The following is a 16,137-nucleotide window of genomic DNA, read 5'->3' as shown; positions in this document are numbered from 1 at the left end:
CTGTCTTTAATCAACCACCTACCCAGATTACTACATAAAACCATTCCATCATAAATGTCTATTTTTGTAGGGCTGTGTGAGTTTAAATGTGATTGGCTTACACTCACATTTTGTACCAAATAGGTCAAAGCTTGAAGCAATTCCAAACACAACACTGACACGTTTTAGTCATTTTTTCAGAGAGCCTGAGCCCTGAATGGGACAACTTGTAATCACATTTGTAGATAGCATCGTAAATGTTCTCTTGTAAAATGTTTGTTGTGTCTTGGCTGGGTCCACTGAGGCCAAGGAGAGAGGTTGTATATCTGGAGAAGAAAACTGTCAGGTGTTGGTGCATGAGATGAAATGTGCCAGAAACACTTTGAAGCAAAGGAAATTTACCTTATGAAGATATACTGATCTCTAAACTTGGTCATTAAATGTAATATTCATGTTTGAATATTTCATCATCTCAAAAACACATAACAAATGATGATCGCTCCCTGCTAAATGCACACAGACAGACACACAGGTTGTTAATCTGTCATGTAAGGCGGTGATGTTGCTCTCCAAGAGTAGCAGTTAACTGTAATGTACGATTGTCTGTTCTGTTGTTACACTTAATAAATCTCCCTCTGCACTGACGCCTTTCCCTTTCCAGCGCTGTCGTTTCATCTTTCTCCCGCTGCCTCCTGACCTCCTCTTAAAGTCAGTCAGTTCCCGTCTTGTTCCCTCTCTTTCTCCGTCTCAGGCCCTTTCAGCGTCTCTTTCTCATGCTGTTAATGGAGGACGGTGTAGCAACAACAGTTATAATGATTTCCATATGGCTACACAGCTTCTCCTCAGGCCAGAGTGTAAATCACAGTGACGTGTGTGTATATGTGTGTGCAGTTTTGTGTGTGTACAACAAGCCTTTCACAAAAATGTGTGCATACGTGGATGCTTGTGTGTAATGCACTCATTCTGCGTCATCCACTTGAGATTGTGACATAGTTAGGGATAAAAAATGATGATTATGATGTGAAAAGGAAACTAAAAAAAATTACGTTCTCTGTGTTGCGATAATAAAATGCAATTTTAATACAATGGTGTGCTGCAGTTACCTTAAATCTGAAGTATAAGTCGCACCAGTGTTTTGGAAACAGTCCGTCTTGGTCCTCCTGCTTGAAAAGAATCACTGGGGACTGAGGAAGATGATAGGAGGAAAAGGGAGGAAACTTGGTCTAATAATGTACAGCTATCTTCAGCTTTATAATAAAGGTGGTTATTTACAAAAGGGGTTCTGCAGGTTAGGCAGATACTCAATCAATGAAGCTTAGCGTTACTTCATGCAGGACACTTTGGTCATACAAGCCAGTCAAGATCAGCTGATGGCCAGCTGATCCCACAGCCAATCACAGCTCTTTCTCTCAACACAGCAGTGTATTTAAATATGACCTATTCTCACTAATCCATGCTTGCATTAATGCTGAATCGCCACACTGCTGCTGCTGCTGCTGCTGCTGCTGGCAAAGCTTAACCTCCTCCACCCCAGCCTCCCCATTTATAGCATAAAGCTTGTTGCACCCACATAGTTAGATTCATGCTGCTATGGATTATTTACAAAAAGGAGCAACCATGACTTGCCACAGTACTTGCAAATAAAGTCAGTGTTGTAAATAGCAGTTGAACCTGAAAATCCAAGGCGCTCTAATGTAAATGTGTTTTACATTAGAGTGCCTCGGGTGAGTTTATGCAAAAGTGACAAAGTTAGCTGAAAAGCATAAATCGTGATTTATATGTAGAATCTAAATGAGAGATCAACCGGAAAAAGTATTTTCTATCTGAAAACCAAAAGAATAGTCAAAGGTTTCTGCAATCTAGGATTGAATAACACCAGGATTTCTAAGGTCACTGGGAAATGTAAGAGGCTGGATGGAAACCAAAGGATTTGCAAACTCTGTTGAGTGTACAGGTGATGAGAACTGGATTTTTGAGTGTGAAGTAGGTCTGAATCCATGACAACACCCAGATTTCTTGCCTGTTCAGTGGTTTTTAACCATGATGACTGGAGCTGCTTGCTAACTTTTAAACATTCCTCCTTGGGTCCAAAAACAACTACCTCAGTTGGTCTCTGTTTAATAGAAGAGAATTATGGCATATCTTCTTGTTAATTTGTTCAGTGCATTTACCTAGTGCTTTTATGGGTCCATGGTCACCTGGGGACATTGAAATGTAGAGCTGTGTGTCATCTGCATTGTTTTGGTAATTTATTTTTTTTGTTTTCTATGATCTGAGTAAGTGGAAGCATGTAGATAAACAGAAGAGGCCCCAGGATGGAGCCCTGGAGGAGAAGCTAATCAAGGTTTGGTGTTTCCCCAACGATTTATTTGGATTGGCAGCCCACCACCTAATGCAATCTCTGGACCCTCCAAAAAACAGCGTGAAATACTTTTTTTTTTTTTTTTTTAATTGAAGTAATTTCTGAACACTGGTTTAAGTTTGGCATAGAAATTGCACTAAATATTGCTTTCCAAACTCCTTTAAACTTAATTAAAAGAAGGAGTGGCAGTGCAATAAACTGTCTGAATCTGCTTCATTTAGTTATCGTGTCAGGTTTAAAAATAAAGTGAATATGAAGCCCAAAAATGAATATTTAGGAGGATATCTTTCCATTTGTATTGACTGCAGTCAAAAAGAACAGTAACTTTGCTGAAAACTGTGCACACTTGTGGTTTTAACAAGAACATTGTTTCTGAATCAAAAATAAACCCTCCTGGGACTCCGGTTTAACTGAACAATGTGTCTTCTTCCAGGCTTTTGTAAAATCTGTTTACTTGCGGTAGCTCTCCTCTGAAATATGAAGCAAAACATTAAGTCTGGCTGAAATCTGAGGCAAGCTGCACTGAGCCTGAAGCTGTCAGTCAGTCCGTTTTAGAGGAATAACAGCGGTTTACTGGTTTGTCAGAAACACAAACTCACGTCAGGCTGGTTTTGGCCTCGATAATGTAACAACGAGCGGTCAGTCAGAGCTGACACAGAAACATTTCTCTATCCTTACGCACACACCCTTCACACATGCGGTTCTGTCCACATATCCAGTGTCTCTATATTAAAACCTGGAAGGACATGACCCTTTAGGAAAACACTGGCCCCCTGGACACGCTCACACATAGAAACACACACTTTCAAACACACGCATACACCCAGGACTGTTGGGACTCATATTTCTGAGCAAGCTGTCATCCGATTGCTTCCTTTTCTCCACAGACCTTAAAGTACATACATGAAGGGGTTAGACAAACACTCGCTCAAATAGGGGTACCCGGCCAGTGAATGTGTGAAATGTAGCACGCTGTTGAACCATTTCCCCCTTGTAGATTAAAAGAAAGCTGAATGAAAAGAAACACAGAAAAGAGGCTGAAAATGAAATATAAAGCACAAGTGTGAGGAGAAGAGAGTGAGTGAAGGCTGGCATGAGAGAGGTAAAGAAAAATAAAGAACAATCATTAAAGTTAGAAACAGCAGATATGCACAATTCCCTTTATGGTATTGTGCAGGGACCAGAGTGTAGCCAAAAAAATAAGCTAATATGCAATTGTACTGCCATGACACACAAGGCAAGGACCCAGAGCATCATAGATGGACTATAGGGGGACATCTACCACCTTTTAAATTTAGTTTTCGCATGGCAACATCAACAAAAGAAAGTCCACAAGGTCCTCTCAAAGTTAAACACCAAGTGATAAAGCTGTAATTTAGAGTAGAAAAATACCGTCTTTTGGCAAATATTTAAGCTGTATATGTATTATTTATAGGTCTGCACAATGGCACAGTAGTTAGTGCTGTTGCCTTACAGTAAGACCTGGTTTGAATTCCATTGACTCCAAATTTCCTTTGGATGTGAGTATGAATCTGGTTGCCTCTAAACATCAGCTCTGTGATTGACTAGCAACCAGTCCAGGGTCTACCCCTCTTCTGGTCTTGTGACAGCTGGGCTCAGCTGAAGCCCCTGGCGACCCCTAGCAGAATAAGCAGTATAGATATCAGATGGCTATCGGGATAGCCAAAGAGATAAACATGATTATTTTGATCAATATTGAGATCACAATTATTTTTTATTTAAAGGACATTTTTTATATTACATATTTTATAACCTCTTATACATCTTATATGTATTTTTTTTATTTTGTATCTTAACACCATGCTTTAAAAGGGAGTTTACTTTGATAAGGGATCATGGAGCAGGTGTTTCATCACATCCATGTGTGCCAAATGTTTCCCCATGGGAGTGTCTCAACAAAGTCCAGTTGTTTTCCAGCTCTATCACTTTCTCTCTTGGTTATGAAAAAAAATCATTCTTGAGCCCGCTGTACAGCAGTTTCCTCCTGTCAGCATTGTGGTGGAGTGAGCGTGTTATACTGGGGAGGTGAATTAATGGGGGACAGCATATTTGCAATTTATAGAAAATCTGGACATATTCGTGATTTTTTTATGGCATCAGTTTAAACTCAGCAAACCCTAGAAATCTTCTGAGAGGTATCAGGGACAATTGGAGCAATGGTGTGGCGTGCAAATTGAGGCAGACACACAGACAGACAGGCCGCCAATTATAGTAGTAAAATTTAGCTCTGACCCTGATCCCTTTATTTATTTATTTATTTTTCCAACAGTCATTACTTTTACAAGCATAGTAAGGTGGAGCTACAATAATAGCTTTATTAAGCAGTTCTGCTGTCAACTGATACTATCTTTGTCCTAGTATACATGCACAGAAGTAGAATCGATGTTTTTTTGGCCACCTGTATTACAGTAGGCTAGCTACCTTCTTCCTGTTAACCTTGCTAACAAGTTAGCAAACAGGAACTTGTATGTTCTACATTGTAAATATGGACAAACTTTGTTTGTTTGTTTGTTTTTTGTACATTTTATGCTCATTATTTTAAATTCAGAGACAGTCCTGAAAGGATCTAAATGCTCTCTCTGTTTTCATGCAGCGCTCAACTATTGCCTGCGGTTACGACACACCACTATATCCACCGAGGTGCGAGGGCCCTTCAGTGCTGCTCACAGCTCAAGTGAAATTTGATTTTGTACAGTCTTAGTCGCACAAACATGTTTACATGCATTTTAAAAGTCCATTTTTCATAAGAATAATAGTAATTCTACTTTTTCTAACTGCATGTACATGTGCTGTCTGTGTGAAACAAAATGATGTCGTTCAAATAGTTTCCTCAAAGGTAAATTTGTATTTGGCACATAGGTTAACAGCTACAGCATGTACTTTATTTTTGGACGAGCTCTGCAGACCAAATACTGAAAGCACTGGGGGGTTTTAAAATAGATTTGTAAGCTAGGTCGTTGCCATTATTCAATAAAAGATTCTTAAGGTACAAACAGCTCCATGTACAAACAAATGTAAAAATAGATCTGTTTAATGCTTAACTAAAATTAAGTGATCTCAGGAACATAAGTACATTTGTTTTTCATTTTTGGCAATGTGTGTGCACTTCTCATTCAGTTACTGTCTTTAAAAATATAATAACTCAATGTGTAGTTCTGGCTGTGTGAGAGCAAGGATTAGTTGTAAAGGAATAAAAAAGTCGAAGTATCTGGCTGAACATTAGAAGGTGGAACACGATCAGAAGAAAACACTTTTGTTTATTAAAGACAGCTGAAACATGGAGGGAAAAAGTTTCTGCTCTGTGTGTGTTCAGTTTGAAACAACCTGTGAAACATTCACTCTGCCCCCAACATGACATTATGAATACCCCAGCTTTGGAAAAGTCAGGTTATAGACACAGTCCAAGTCTGTGTACTTAATTGTGTTTTCAACATGAAAGCAGACATGCATGACTAAAGGCCAGAGCTGCTGAGAAAACTAGAGAGAGAGTAGTGGTGGGCGATCAACATAGATGTTAAGCAGAGAGAGAGAGTAACAAAGCAGTGATAGAGAGAAATAAGGTGTTAATTTCTGATTGTTTCTAAGTGGCTCGAACAAGTGTAGAAACACATGGACATAATTGTTTAGAAAGGTTAAGAGGTTTTTTTTTTATTTACTGTTGAAATTCTTCCTCCTTCTTTGTGTGTGTCTCTGTTCTGCTCTTCATCAGATAATTTCCATAAAATTGTTTACATTTTTAATACCTGGGCTTTTTATTCACTTAAATGATTGGGAAGCACTGCTTTAGTTGACTCTTTAGGTCAGGATTTTCCTACATTAGTCCTGATGATGCTCAACAGCCACAGTGTTTAATTAGCAAAGATGTACAAGAAAATGGCAGCATAAGGCTGTGTAAACCCTGCACAAAGTCTAGTGACCAAACCGGACAGGAGGTAAAAGGAATTTTGGTCACTGAAGGTAACTCAGACATTTAGCGCCAAAAACACTAGGATAGCTTGCAGTACAGATTTTTGTTGCCAACAGTGATGGGAGGTGGAGGCTGATCTGTTGTTAGGTAGCCCTGCATCAGCAGCATGGATGCACACTCATAGTTCCCACTAAAGTAGATCATAAAGCATGATAATCAGGTTGTGTTGGCAATAAGCTCATCACTGGAAATAAATAACTGATTGCCTGGGAAAGATGGATGTTTACAGACAAATGCAGACCAACATATCAAAATTATAAAAAAGTTAAATAATAAAAATGTTTAAAGATGAGACATAAATGTTTGAAGATATGGTTGTTTACATTTTCTATCTTGACTTTATGGGGGTAGGGGTCCACAGAGTAATTTATTTTCTCCTATGTGAGGCTCACTCTCCCACACTTTGAAAACCCCTGTCTTAAACCATTTGGCATTTCATAATCAGTAGATTTAATCAGAAAATTCAGTCATGGTCCCATGTATCAAAAACTCACATGCTTCTCACTTTTGACCATTTGCCATGTAAAAGTTGTTACATTTTTTTCCTCTTTTTAGGTCTTGAAAAGTCTTGAATTAGATTTTTTGAAGGGTGTAGGAACCCTGTGAGTAGAGAAGCAATTATGTCTCCTGGTCCCAAAAACTTTTCCTTTACATCCCATGTGGGATGTAAACACTGTATGCAGTTTGGACTGTGATCAGTCGTACTGTGGTTGTCAAAACCAGTAACCATTTCATCCCTATACAGCTGAAGAAAACATATATGTTTTAAATTTGGTCTAATTTACACTCATTCTCTGGATGTATGGCTGCAGTGTTTGGACAGTGAAAGCAGTCCAGCCCCCCTCTGTGAGCAAATCTGTAGGAGGTCTGCAGAGTAAGGTTTACAGGCTCTCACTAACCCTTGGGGGAGGGTTTGCTTGCTGCTAAGAGCGCTACACCTTGTTCCCTCTTTGCTTCAGACCCCCATGCCGCTGGTCTTCAAACACATCTTAGAACATGCCATGCATGTGGCAGGAGGAGTGGAAGAAGGGAGCAGGAGCGAGGTACAACCACAAAGTCAAGTTACCACTTAGTTAAATAATGTCAGAACACACATGCACTGACACACCCTTACAGGAATTCATATCACACACACAAATAGGGTCTGCCAGCGTGCTATTAATACCAGCCTGAGGATGCAGGTCATGCCTCGTATTAGCATTTCAAATGCGCCGTTCTTTCCATTATCTAAATAGTGATGCTTTAAGACACTTGGCTCTCCATTAAACACTCGGAGCTTTCAGGTGGTCTTCTAAAATCCACCCACACTGATCTGTCTGTGTACCAACAAGCACCATAAACAGATCCATTTACCATTACGCACTCACTCGCATATTTCCCCAGGTGATCCAAAGCTCTTCACTTCTCTGTTCTTTCTCTCCATCACTACCATCAGGTTTTGGTTGAAGTTTCAGGTTCAGGCCAAGTTAACCGCACACCCCCTCACCTTCATGTATTTTGACAGACTCAATATTGCACTGTATCAGGCCTTCCCTCCTCCCTGTGAAAGGGCCCCTCAGATACATTGGCTCCATCTTGAAGCAGTTGCTGGCGTGAAGGTCCAGACAGATGTTTGTATCTTTTTGATAATCAATGTGGGAAGACATGCTGAGGGAGAGAAACCGATACACCAGCAGGAGTTAAAAAGCAATATGATACACATAGATACAGCAAAGAGGAATGCTAAGAAGAGTTTGCTCTTTCTTCCATGGGATTTTTTTCCCCCTGAAGGGCAATTTTCATCGAAGTTTTTTTTTCCTCTAAAGTTTAATTCAAAAGGCAGCTGGTTCTGGTTTAAGTTCTTGAAGACATTTTGCTTTGGATCCAAATGGTCCTTAGTAATTTTCTCTGCTTTAAAATGTTAAGTTCTCACATTTATGGTCATGCTGTCTCAGAAGAGTGAACGGGAACTTTTTCATGACAAATGTTGAAAACAGAAGTATTTCAGGAGACAAGTTGCACTGATTCAAAGCTGTCATCACCAGTGGCTTGCATCGTTAAGTCTTAGCACAAAAATACCAATGGATAGTCACTGGCTCTTTCCTTTCTTTGATTAGAATTGTACGGAACGTTTTTTAAAGCCAGATTGTTGTGTCCTTATTATCACATTGCAATATGGCAGTTTGTCCAGAAAACTCCAGAAAATTTCCCAAAATCTTGTTGGTGAGCTTCATGTGTGAACACAAACCGCAATTGCATTATAACTTGACTTTACCATGACGTTTTTCCAAGCAGCCCTCTAAGTGAGGATTCATGTAAAGTCTGGGACAAGCTTTGTCCTTTCTTGTCCTGCCTCCTTAACTGAGATAGTCTTCCAGTGTGAGATGTATTCATTAACAAGTAAATGAGCAAGATTTCAGGGCGCCCTGTCCTCAGTTTTTGTATTGAAGTTTTCTTGCATATGTGGAAAAGGCAAGTGTTTTCAAATATGAGAGTAAAAGCAGTAATGCCTTAATGTTTGTGTGGTTTATGCTGGGCAAACATGATATATATTGTCTCTAAGCTGAATGGGCAGTATCATGCAAAACATTTATCTGATGATTGAAGAAGGCAAACTCCTCTCTACTCTGGCACACTGACACTTTAACTGGCACTACAGATGGGTTTAGAAACCAAAATTAGTTCAAGCTCATTTGGCAAAGGCAATTTTAAGGACTTGCAAGTGTTTAGTTTTATGTTTTCTCAGGATATGCTTAAAAAAATCTGACTGTTATCAGTTGATTAACGATGTCTTTTGTGGTTCTCTTTCTCCCTCACTAGATGACTCAGGTGCGAGAGGTGGAGCTGCGACGGCCAATGGTGACTCTGAAAATGTCCCGGAGCTGGCAGGGAAACTGGGTAACCCAATTAGAGCTCATTTATCTTATTTTAAATGACAGGAAGCCTAGCTGAGTGTGTGTTACATTTTTAAGTGCGGTAACAGATTGTACAATAAACACCTTGCACACTGTCAGAGGGAGAGGGGGCTCGTTTATGATCACAGACACAAAAACACAGACAGGCACACATCAGGGTGCTTGTTTGCTCAGATAATTGGCTCTGACAGAGTGGAGAGGAGTCTATTTGTGTGAGGTGTGATATGGTGGGACACATTCCTTCCTTTATACCCCCCTCCAAAGTGCCCCTGCTCTCTCCCCCATGTAACAACCCTTCTTTCTTTGCTTGATGTTTTTCTTTTACACACTTTTCTTTCCTCGCTCTGTCATAAACGTCCATGAACACTTACTTTTCAACAACAACAAACACACTTTTTGTATCTCTCCTTCTGTGTTTCCCTTATACATTCTTTCTTTTTATCTGTTTGTCTTCCCCTTTATCCTTCCTGCACTCACACACAAGTGAACACACACTGCTTTGGCTAGTGCTGTTTTCAAACCCACTTTAACCATGCATGATAAAAGAAAATATATTTATTTGAATAAGGCTTGTCCAGTGACACTACAGGGGCAAAAACATCGACAGAAACCCTAATTACCTCCAAAAATATTTATCCAAGTTGAACTTTTGACATATAAGTTGTCAAGACTTTGTGGCGAGAAATTAAATTAGGAATGTGAGAATAACACTTTCTGCCAGTTACCTTTTAATTTTTGCAATAAATGATAGATTTGTAGTGGATGTAAAAGTAGAACAGTGTAAAAATTGATTTATCTAAAAAAGTAGATATTGGACATATTCTAGATATCTGAGACATAAGGTAAGTTTCAATCTTGATGATTATGGTTTTTCGCTTATTTGAATCAAAAGTTGAGTATTTTAGAATTTTGGAAAATGACATCAAGATCAATCAAAAAAGATGTTCTAATACAGAAATGTCAACTTTTGAAAAAGTATTTAGATGTATGCTTTTAATGATTGGTCGATGCCTCATTTGCACACACAGTGCATTCGGAAAGTATCCGACTCCCGACTCTATTTTGTTATGTTGCAGCCTGATGCTGCAGTTGAAAAAAATATTCTCATTAATCTACACCCATCATCACAGAGTGAAAACATAATTGTTAGGATTTCTTACAAATGCATGAAATATAAAAAACTGAAATATCACATTTACAAAAGTATTTAGAACCTTTGCAAAAACACTTCAAATTTAGCTCAGGTGCCTGCCATTTCTCTCAGTCTTTGCTGAGATGTTTCTACACCTTGATTGGAGTCCACCTGTGGTAAATTAAATGATTGGACATGTTTTGAAAAGGCATATACCTCTCTAGAGAAGGCCTCACAGCTGACGATGCATATCAGAGCAACACCCAAGCCATGAAGTCAAAGGAACTGCATACGGAGCTCAGAGACACGATTGTTGCAAGGTATAGATCTGGAGAAGGCTACAGAAAAATTTCTGTCGCAATGAAGGTTCCCAAGAGCACAGTGGCCTCCATGCAATTCATTAAAACCCGTTTTGCTGTCTTTGGGAGATTTTTGCAAACTCCAATTCGGCTTTTATTTGTTTTGCAATGAGGAGAGGATTCCATACAGCCAATCTGCCATAAGTCCAGATCAGTGGAGGGCTGCAGTGATGGTTGATCTCCACAGAGGATATCTGGAGCTCAGTCAGTGACCATACTTTTCCTAATTAAAATTTCATAATGTACTACAAAACTACAAATGAACTAATGAGCAGCATTGCACATTAAAATGCCATGTCATACTTTACAGTATGAAGGGATATACAATGGGCCAGAAATGACTATTGAAGTCCACATTTGTGTAATTGAGTCCAAAAATAAAATCTAAACTTGGAAAAAGAGGCCAAAAGACTTGATCATGGTTATGAAAGGCTGCAGAAAAAGAACATATTGCTTTGGAGTTATCAGAGTATATGAAAGGAAATAAAAATTGCTGGTTCTTAAAATGTTTGCTGTTATAAAATCATGTTTAAAGACAAATATCCATAATTATATTCCTAATTTCAAGATAATTAAGGTCCCCCAATTTTGAGTTATTAAAAAAAATATTTGGAAAATTAAAAAGAATGGTACTTTAACAAAAACATAGGTCTTTATTGAATTTTTTTAACAGATTGTTTTTATAAATATAGCAACTTTGAGAAATGAAACTGCCAGAACTAGCTTTTTCTGTTACTGTGAGAAATTTGTGCATAAAAAAAAATCATCCGTTATTGATCCTAGGTTCCTATATTGAATCCAATTGAAATTGTTTTGTGATAGATTCTGTGATATCGGAAAATATTGTATCTTTGTCCAAAATATTGATGGCCTACCCTACAGTGATGACACACCCCCACAGTACATGTGAAATATATCCAATGCCATGGATATAACATGAAAAAAATCCAACATTGTGTTAATACTAGGGCTGTCAATAGAAATTTTTAATCGCGATTAATCTCACAAATTCCATAGTTAACTCGAGATTAATCGCAAATTAATCACACTTTTTTTCTCTGTTCTAAATTTTCCTTACAGTACTATTTCTCAAGATTTAAATACCCTTATCAATACAAGTGGACAAAAATACTTTCTTTATGCAAATGTTTGTTCATGTCAACAACCTAAAACAACAACAGATAAAGTCCAGAAAATTCTCTAGTCTGAGCTCAAAGATACTGAATGCTCCAAAAATGTGTTGAGAGCATATCATGGTAAACTCAAGCCCAACAAGGACAACAGATGGAGAGACTGACCTTATTGTAACATTACTGAATAATACCACAATAGTGTCCAACTTTAGACTTCTATAAGTTAAATCCTCTGTTCTCAGCTGACCACAGAACAACAGATCTCATCATCACACATGGGCAGAAAGAGCATGGTCAGTGATGTTTAAATCACTCAAAGATCATTCCTGATCCTTCACACTAAAACAGAGAATTTCAACCTTACATGAGGGAAATAAAGGCTTACAGAAACATCCCTTTACATTCCTTTAAGTACACTACAGATCACTAGGAGAAGTCAAGTCTCCTCTGAGAGCTCAGCAGTAAGGCACAGACAAAACTAATGGTGTTTTACTGTTCTGATGTGGTCAGAGGTGAGTAAGGTGGACACATCTGCCCTAATCAAGAGAAAAAGCAAGTAATTACTTAAAAAAATGTCTACTATTATTTATCATATTTTCACTTTCAAACTAAAAAATGCCCAAATTTAAAATAAATGCTGACAGTAAGAAATTACTGTCATCGGTCCAGTAGATTTACTGGAATAATAATAAACACACATGTGAAACTGCTTTTCAAACTCATGAACACACAAAGTAAAAGAAGTCTCAGTTGAGAACCTTTAAGGTGTAGTAAGAGGACTTGACTGTCTTTTCATTCTTCAGATCATAGAAGAGCTATAATTTTAATCTAAAACCATTTTTTTTTCTTCCTAAATAAAGGAGACCCACAGTCTAATCATGCCTTTTAGCTTATATTATGATACTCTACAGAGCTCATTCACTCTCAGGCTCACCTGTAACTTCTGCTCCCCTGTAACACACCAGCCTCTGCTGCTCTGTCTCCTCTTCCTCCTCATGATGCAGCTGTATTATCACCATGTATCAGACCATCTCCTATAGGAACTGCAGTCTTTACTTTTGCAGCATCTGGATTGACTGTTTTTTTAAATTTGGCGTTTATTTACAGTTCCAACCGATCATTTTAATAAGTTTCGTTTTTTTCCGAATACTTTCACTTTCAAGCAGGAGCTGAGTGTGGATGGGAGCGGGGGGTAAACGGACCTTTAGGAGATGTGATCGGACCAGTCAACGGTCAATATAAAGGGTCAGCGCAGCTGTAGTGCTGGTTCATAGCAGATATAAATAAATGAATAAATCATACAGGCCCAAAAGTGCATCAACACACCGGAAAATGCACAGTATGCCAGATAGCGAGTCCATCCCTGCTTGTCTGAGTGTCTCCATAGTAAACAAATCCAGCATGGAGGGGGCGGCTCTCTGCATTAGCGGTGTGCCCGGCTAGCGAATGGTACATGCTCCTGGTAACTCAGTTCATGTCAATTTCAGTCTTATCTGACATATGAAAGCTGAACCTGTCATTCAAAAGTCTCTGTCCTGTATCCATTTCTGCTCGCTTGTACCGCACCACGACGGGCCACTTCCTCATCTGGCAAGCTACAGGATGGGTCGAGGGTCACACAGAACACGCATGCCTTAATCATGCGACAAAAAAATTAGCAGCGTTAAAAGTAATTTGAGTTAACGCGATATTAACGCGTTAACTTTGACAGCCCTAATTAATACATGTTTATCTGAAAAGATGGAAAAGCAAAATCCTTCCTCTTAAATATATTAACATAAAACAGATATCAGTCAACTGGTCTTAATCTGAAGGATTTAAAGCTTCTTAGCCTGAGTGTGGCCTAAACTTGACCTAAACCTTCATCCCTAACTTCATATGACCATAATCCTTATTGTAATGCTAAACCTAAAGTCCTCATTTAAACCTCTCAAGTCAAGATGTGTCAAAGTTACCTCAGTTAGCAAATATCTCCTCAATCTCTGAGTCACATTTGGAAACCACAGGTCTCTCCCTCCCTCTCTCTGTTTCTCTCTCTCTCTCCCTCACTCTGTCTGATCAAAGGCGGTCAGTCAGAGGGTCAGTAGTATTTTTACACTGCGAAGTGTGGCGTTGAAGTGGCCCCTGAGACCCAGAACAAGCCTGCCCTTTTGCCCGCTCTGGCTCTCACCTTCTCCGCTTAACTCCTCTTTGTCTCAATCGTTGCTCTCTCTGCTCACCCTCCCTCCTCCTCTCTCTCCTGTTTTTCTTTCTTTCAACCTCTCCGAGTGGCCTCTCTTACCTAAGCTTTTTTTATCGTGTTAACTCCATCTTTCACTCTCTTTGTTCTCCGTCTGTGTCGTCATTTCAGTTTTATTCGTCTGCTTTAAGCAATCCATCAGCGCCCTGTATGTGCTAACCCTAATTTGAACTTCAATCTGTGTTTTTTCCGTTTGTTTTCTCCTGGACTTCTGTTTGATTTGGTTCACTGTAGACAATATAAATCTGATCATTCTAGTTGCTGTATTTTGTTCACTCTCCAATTTCATCTTCATCCAGTTCAGTTTAGCTGCACTTTGCTTTGGCTCTCTCTCTTTCTTTGCTATTAATTTCAGTGTAAAATCAGACATTGCCATTAATCATTTACGTCTTATTCCCCCTAAATCAACTACCTCCTTGGTCTGTTAAATCTATTGACTTGGTCTGATCACAGGTCAGCTGTAGTCCAATAGCTTTTCATAGTCATGGGGGACAAAATCAGGACTAAAGAGCCTTGGGGGTATGTTTGTTTTGTCATCCTGCCCAGCCTGCTGACGGTCAGCAGAGATCTATATTCTGCTTAGTAATGTAGCCACAGTGAAATCTCCACATTTGGCCACGTTAGCCTGTCACATAACTCTCCCAACTGTTTGTTTACCCAGAGCTGGAATAATAATTGCTTCCAAAGAAAGAGACGCCGCTGCAGTAGTTCCAGGGTGATTTATCTGCCCCAGTTGATGGCTATCTTCTCTGACCAGAACATAAGGGCTGTAAAATCAAGCGCTCCTGCGAATGATTTCCTCTTTTACCTCCTTACCCAGTAGCTTTTCTCCCTCTTTGATGTGCTTGCTGCTTGTTGTAGATGGATATGCGTTTGAATGGTTGCAAAGGTTCATGGTTGGTGGGGACAGCTGTGCAACTGTGTAGAAGTTTAAATGGATGTCTGAAGTTAACTTGCCATTTTATCTTTTGTAAGTATTTGCATGAATGAATGAATGAATGTTTGCTTTGGTGCTAAGTTTGTATGGCTTTTTATGACTTATGCAATAATATGCATTCATGAGTCGATGTTTAAAGTGGTTACATAGCTGTCACGCAGGTTTTGGGTTTCATGAATGCAGAGAAGTGGTTAAAAATGTTTCTCATAGCAGAAGGAACATACAGACCTGTGCCAGAGGTGCTGCATCAGTGGAAAAGAGGGAATGGAGTTTGATTGTGTTTGTTTCCGTACATGCATGTGTTTATGTGTGCAGGTTCCCAGTCATGTGTTTCAGGGAAAAGAGGAAGTGATTCAAACATGTTTCAAAAACAGACCTATTAGCTTCATTACAGCAAATTAGGGCTGTATATACCACAAGGCACACTGCCAAATGTTGTTACAGCACATCATGGAGCTGCCTACGGCCATGACCTCAGCCTAATGCAACCAACACTGCAAAATATAGTGTCCATCTCAATATCTTTACAGGTTTTCAGCTATAAAAAGTACTCTTAAGTATTCTTGACCCCTTTTTTCTTATTGTATACAATGCATGCCTGTTTGTTATGTAAAAATAAAGGATCTTGTGTGTAGATGCTGATTATCATTGACTCCAAATAAATTGATTTCATGGTGAGTAGTGGGAGGTTATGCTCCAGTGCAGCATATTTGTGAGGTAGAAAATTTATTTATAATCATATTAGTTGCTGCAGATGTCAGCATGCATTAAAAAGAGTTAATTCAATTAAACTTCAGAGTGAACAAGAAGGAAACAACAATTACACAGACTATAAAGCTAATCAAACATGCATAGAAAAATATTTGAGGAATGTAGAGGGCTTCAGTCTGTCACATTCTGAGTGAGGCTTCTTCTGCATTTGGATTGTAAAGATATTGAGCACAGACTGGTGACTTTGGTTACTGAGAGAGCTACATTCATTTTCTTCTCACTGCAAAGGGTCAATGTGTTAAAAATTGTAGGCACTCTCGATAAGATAATTACTAATGCTTATAATTCAAAAAAATGGAAAAATATTTGAAGCTTTGGCCAGATTTTTAATCTCAATGAGTAC

At 39.0% G+C, this 16,137-nt stretch overlaps 1 protein-coding gene across 2 annotated transcripts in view; it reads left to right on the top strand.

Moving 5' to 3' along the window:
- The window catches only part of fgfrl1a (fibroblast growth factor receptor like 1a), a 107,850-nt gene that overhangs the window by 77,505 nt on the left and 14,208 nt on the right, over positions 1-16,137 (top strand). For both annotated transcript variants that reach the window (XM_041797880.1, XM_041797879.1), the window contains exon 4: positions 9,129-9,206. In XM_041797880.1, coding sequence (XP_041653814.1) covers positions 9,129-9,206 — 78 coding nt within the window. The remainder of the gene's footprint in view (positions 1-9,128; positions 9,207-16,137) is intronic.

The sequence above is a fragment of the Cheilinus undulatus genome, linkage group 10, assembly GCF_018320785.1.
Source record: "Cheilinus undulatus linkage group 10, ASM1832078v1, whole genome shotgun sequence".
NCBI classification, from domain to species: Eukaryota; Metazoa; Chordata; class Actinopteri; order Labriformes; family Labridae; genus Cheilinus; species Cheilinus undulatus.
The sequence above is the reverse complement of the archived record's forward strand: the minus strand, read 5'-3'. Positions and strand labels throughout refer to the sequence as shown.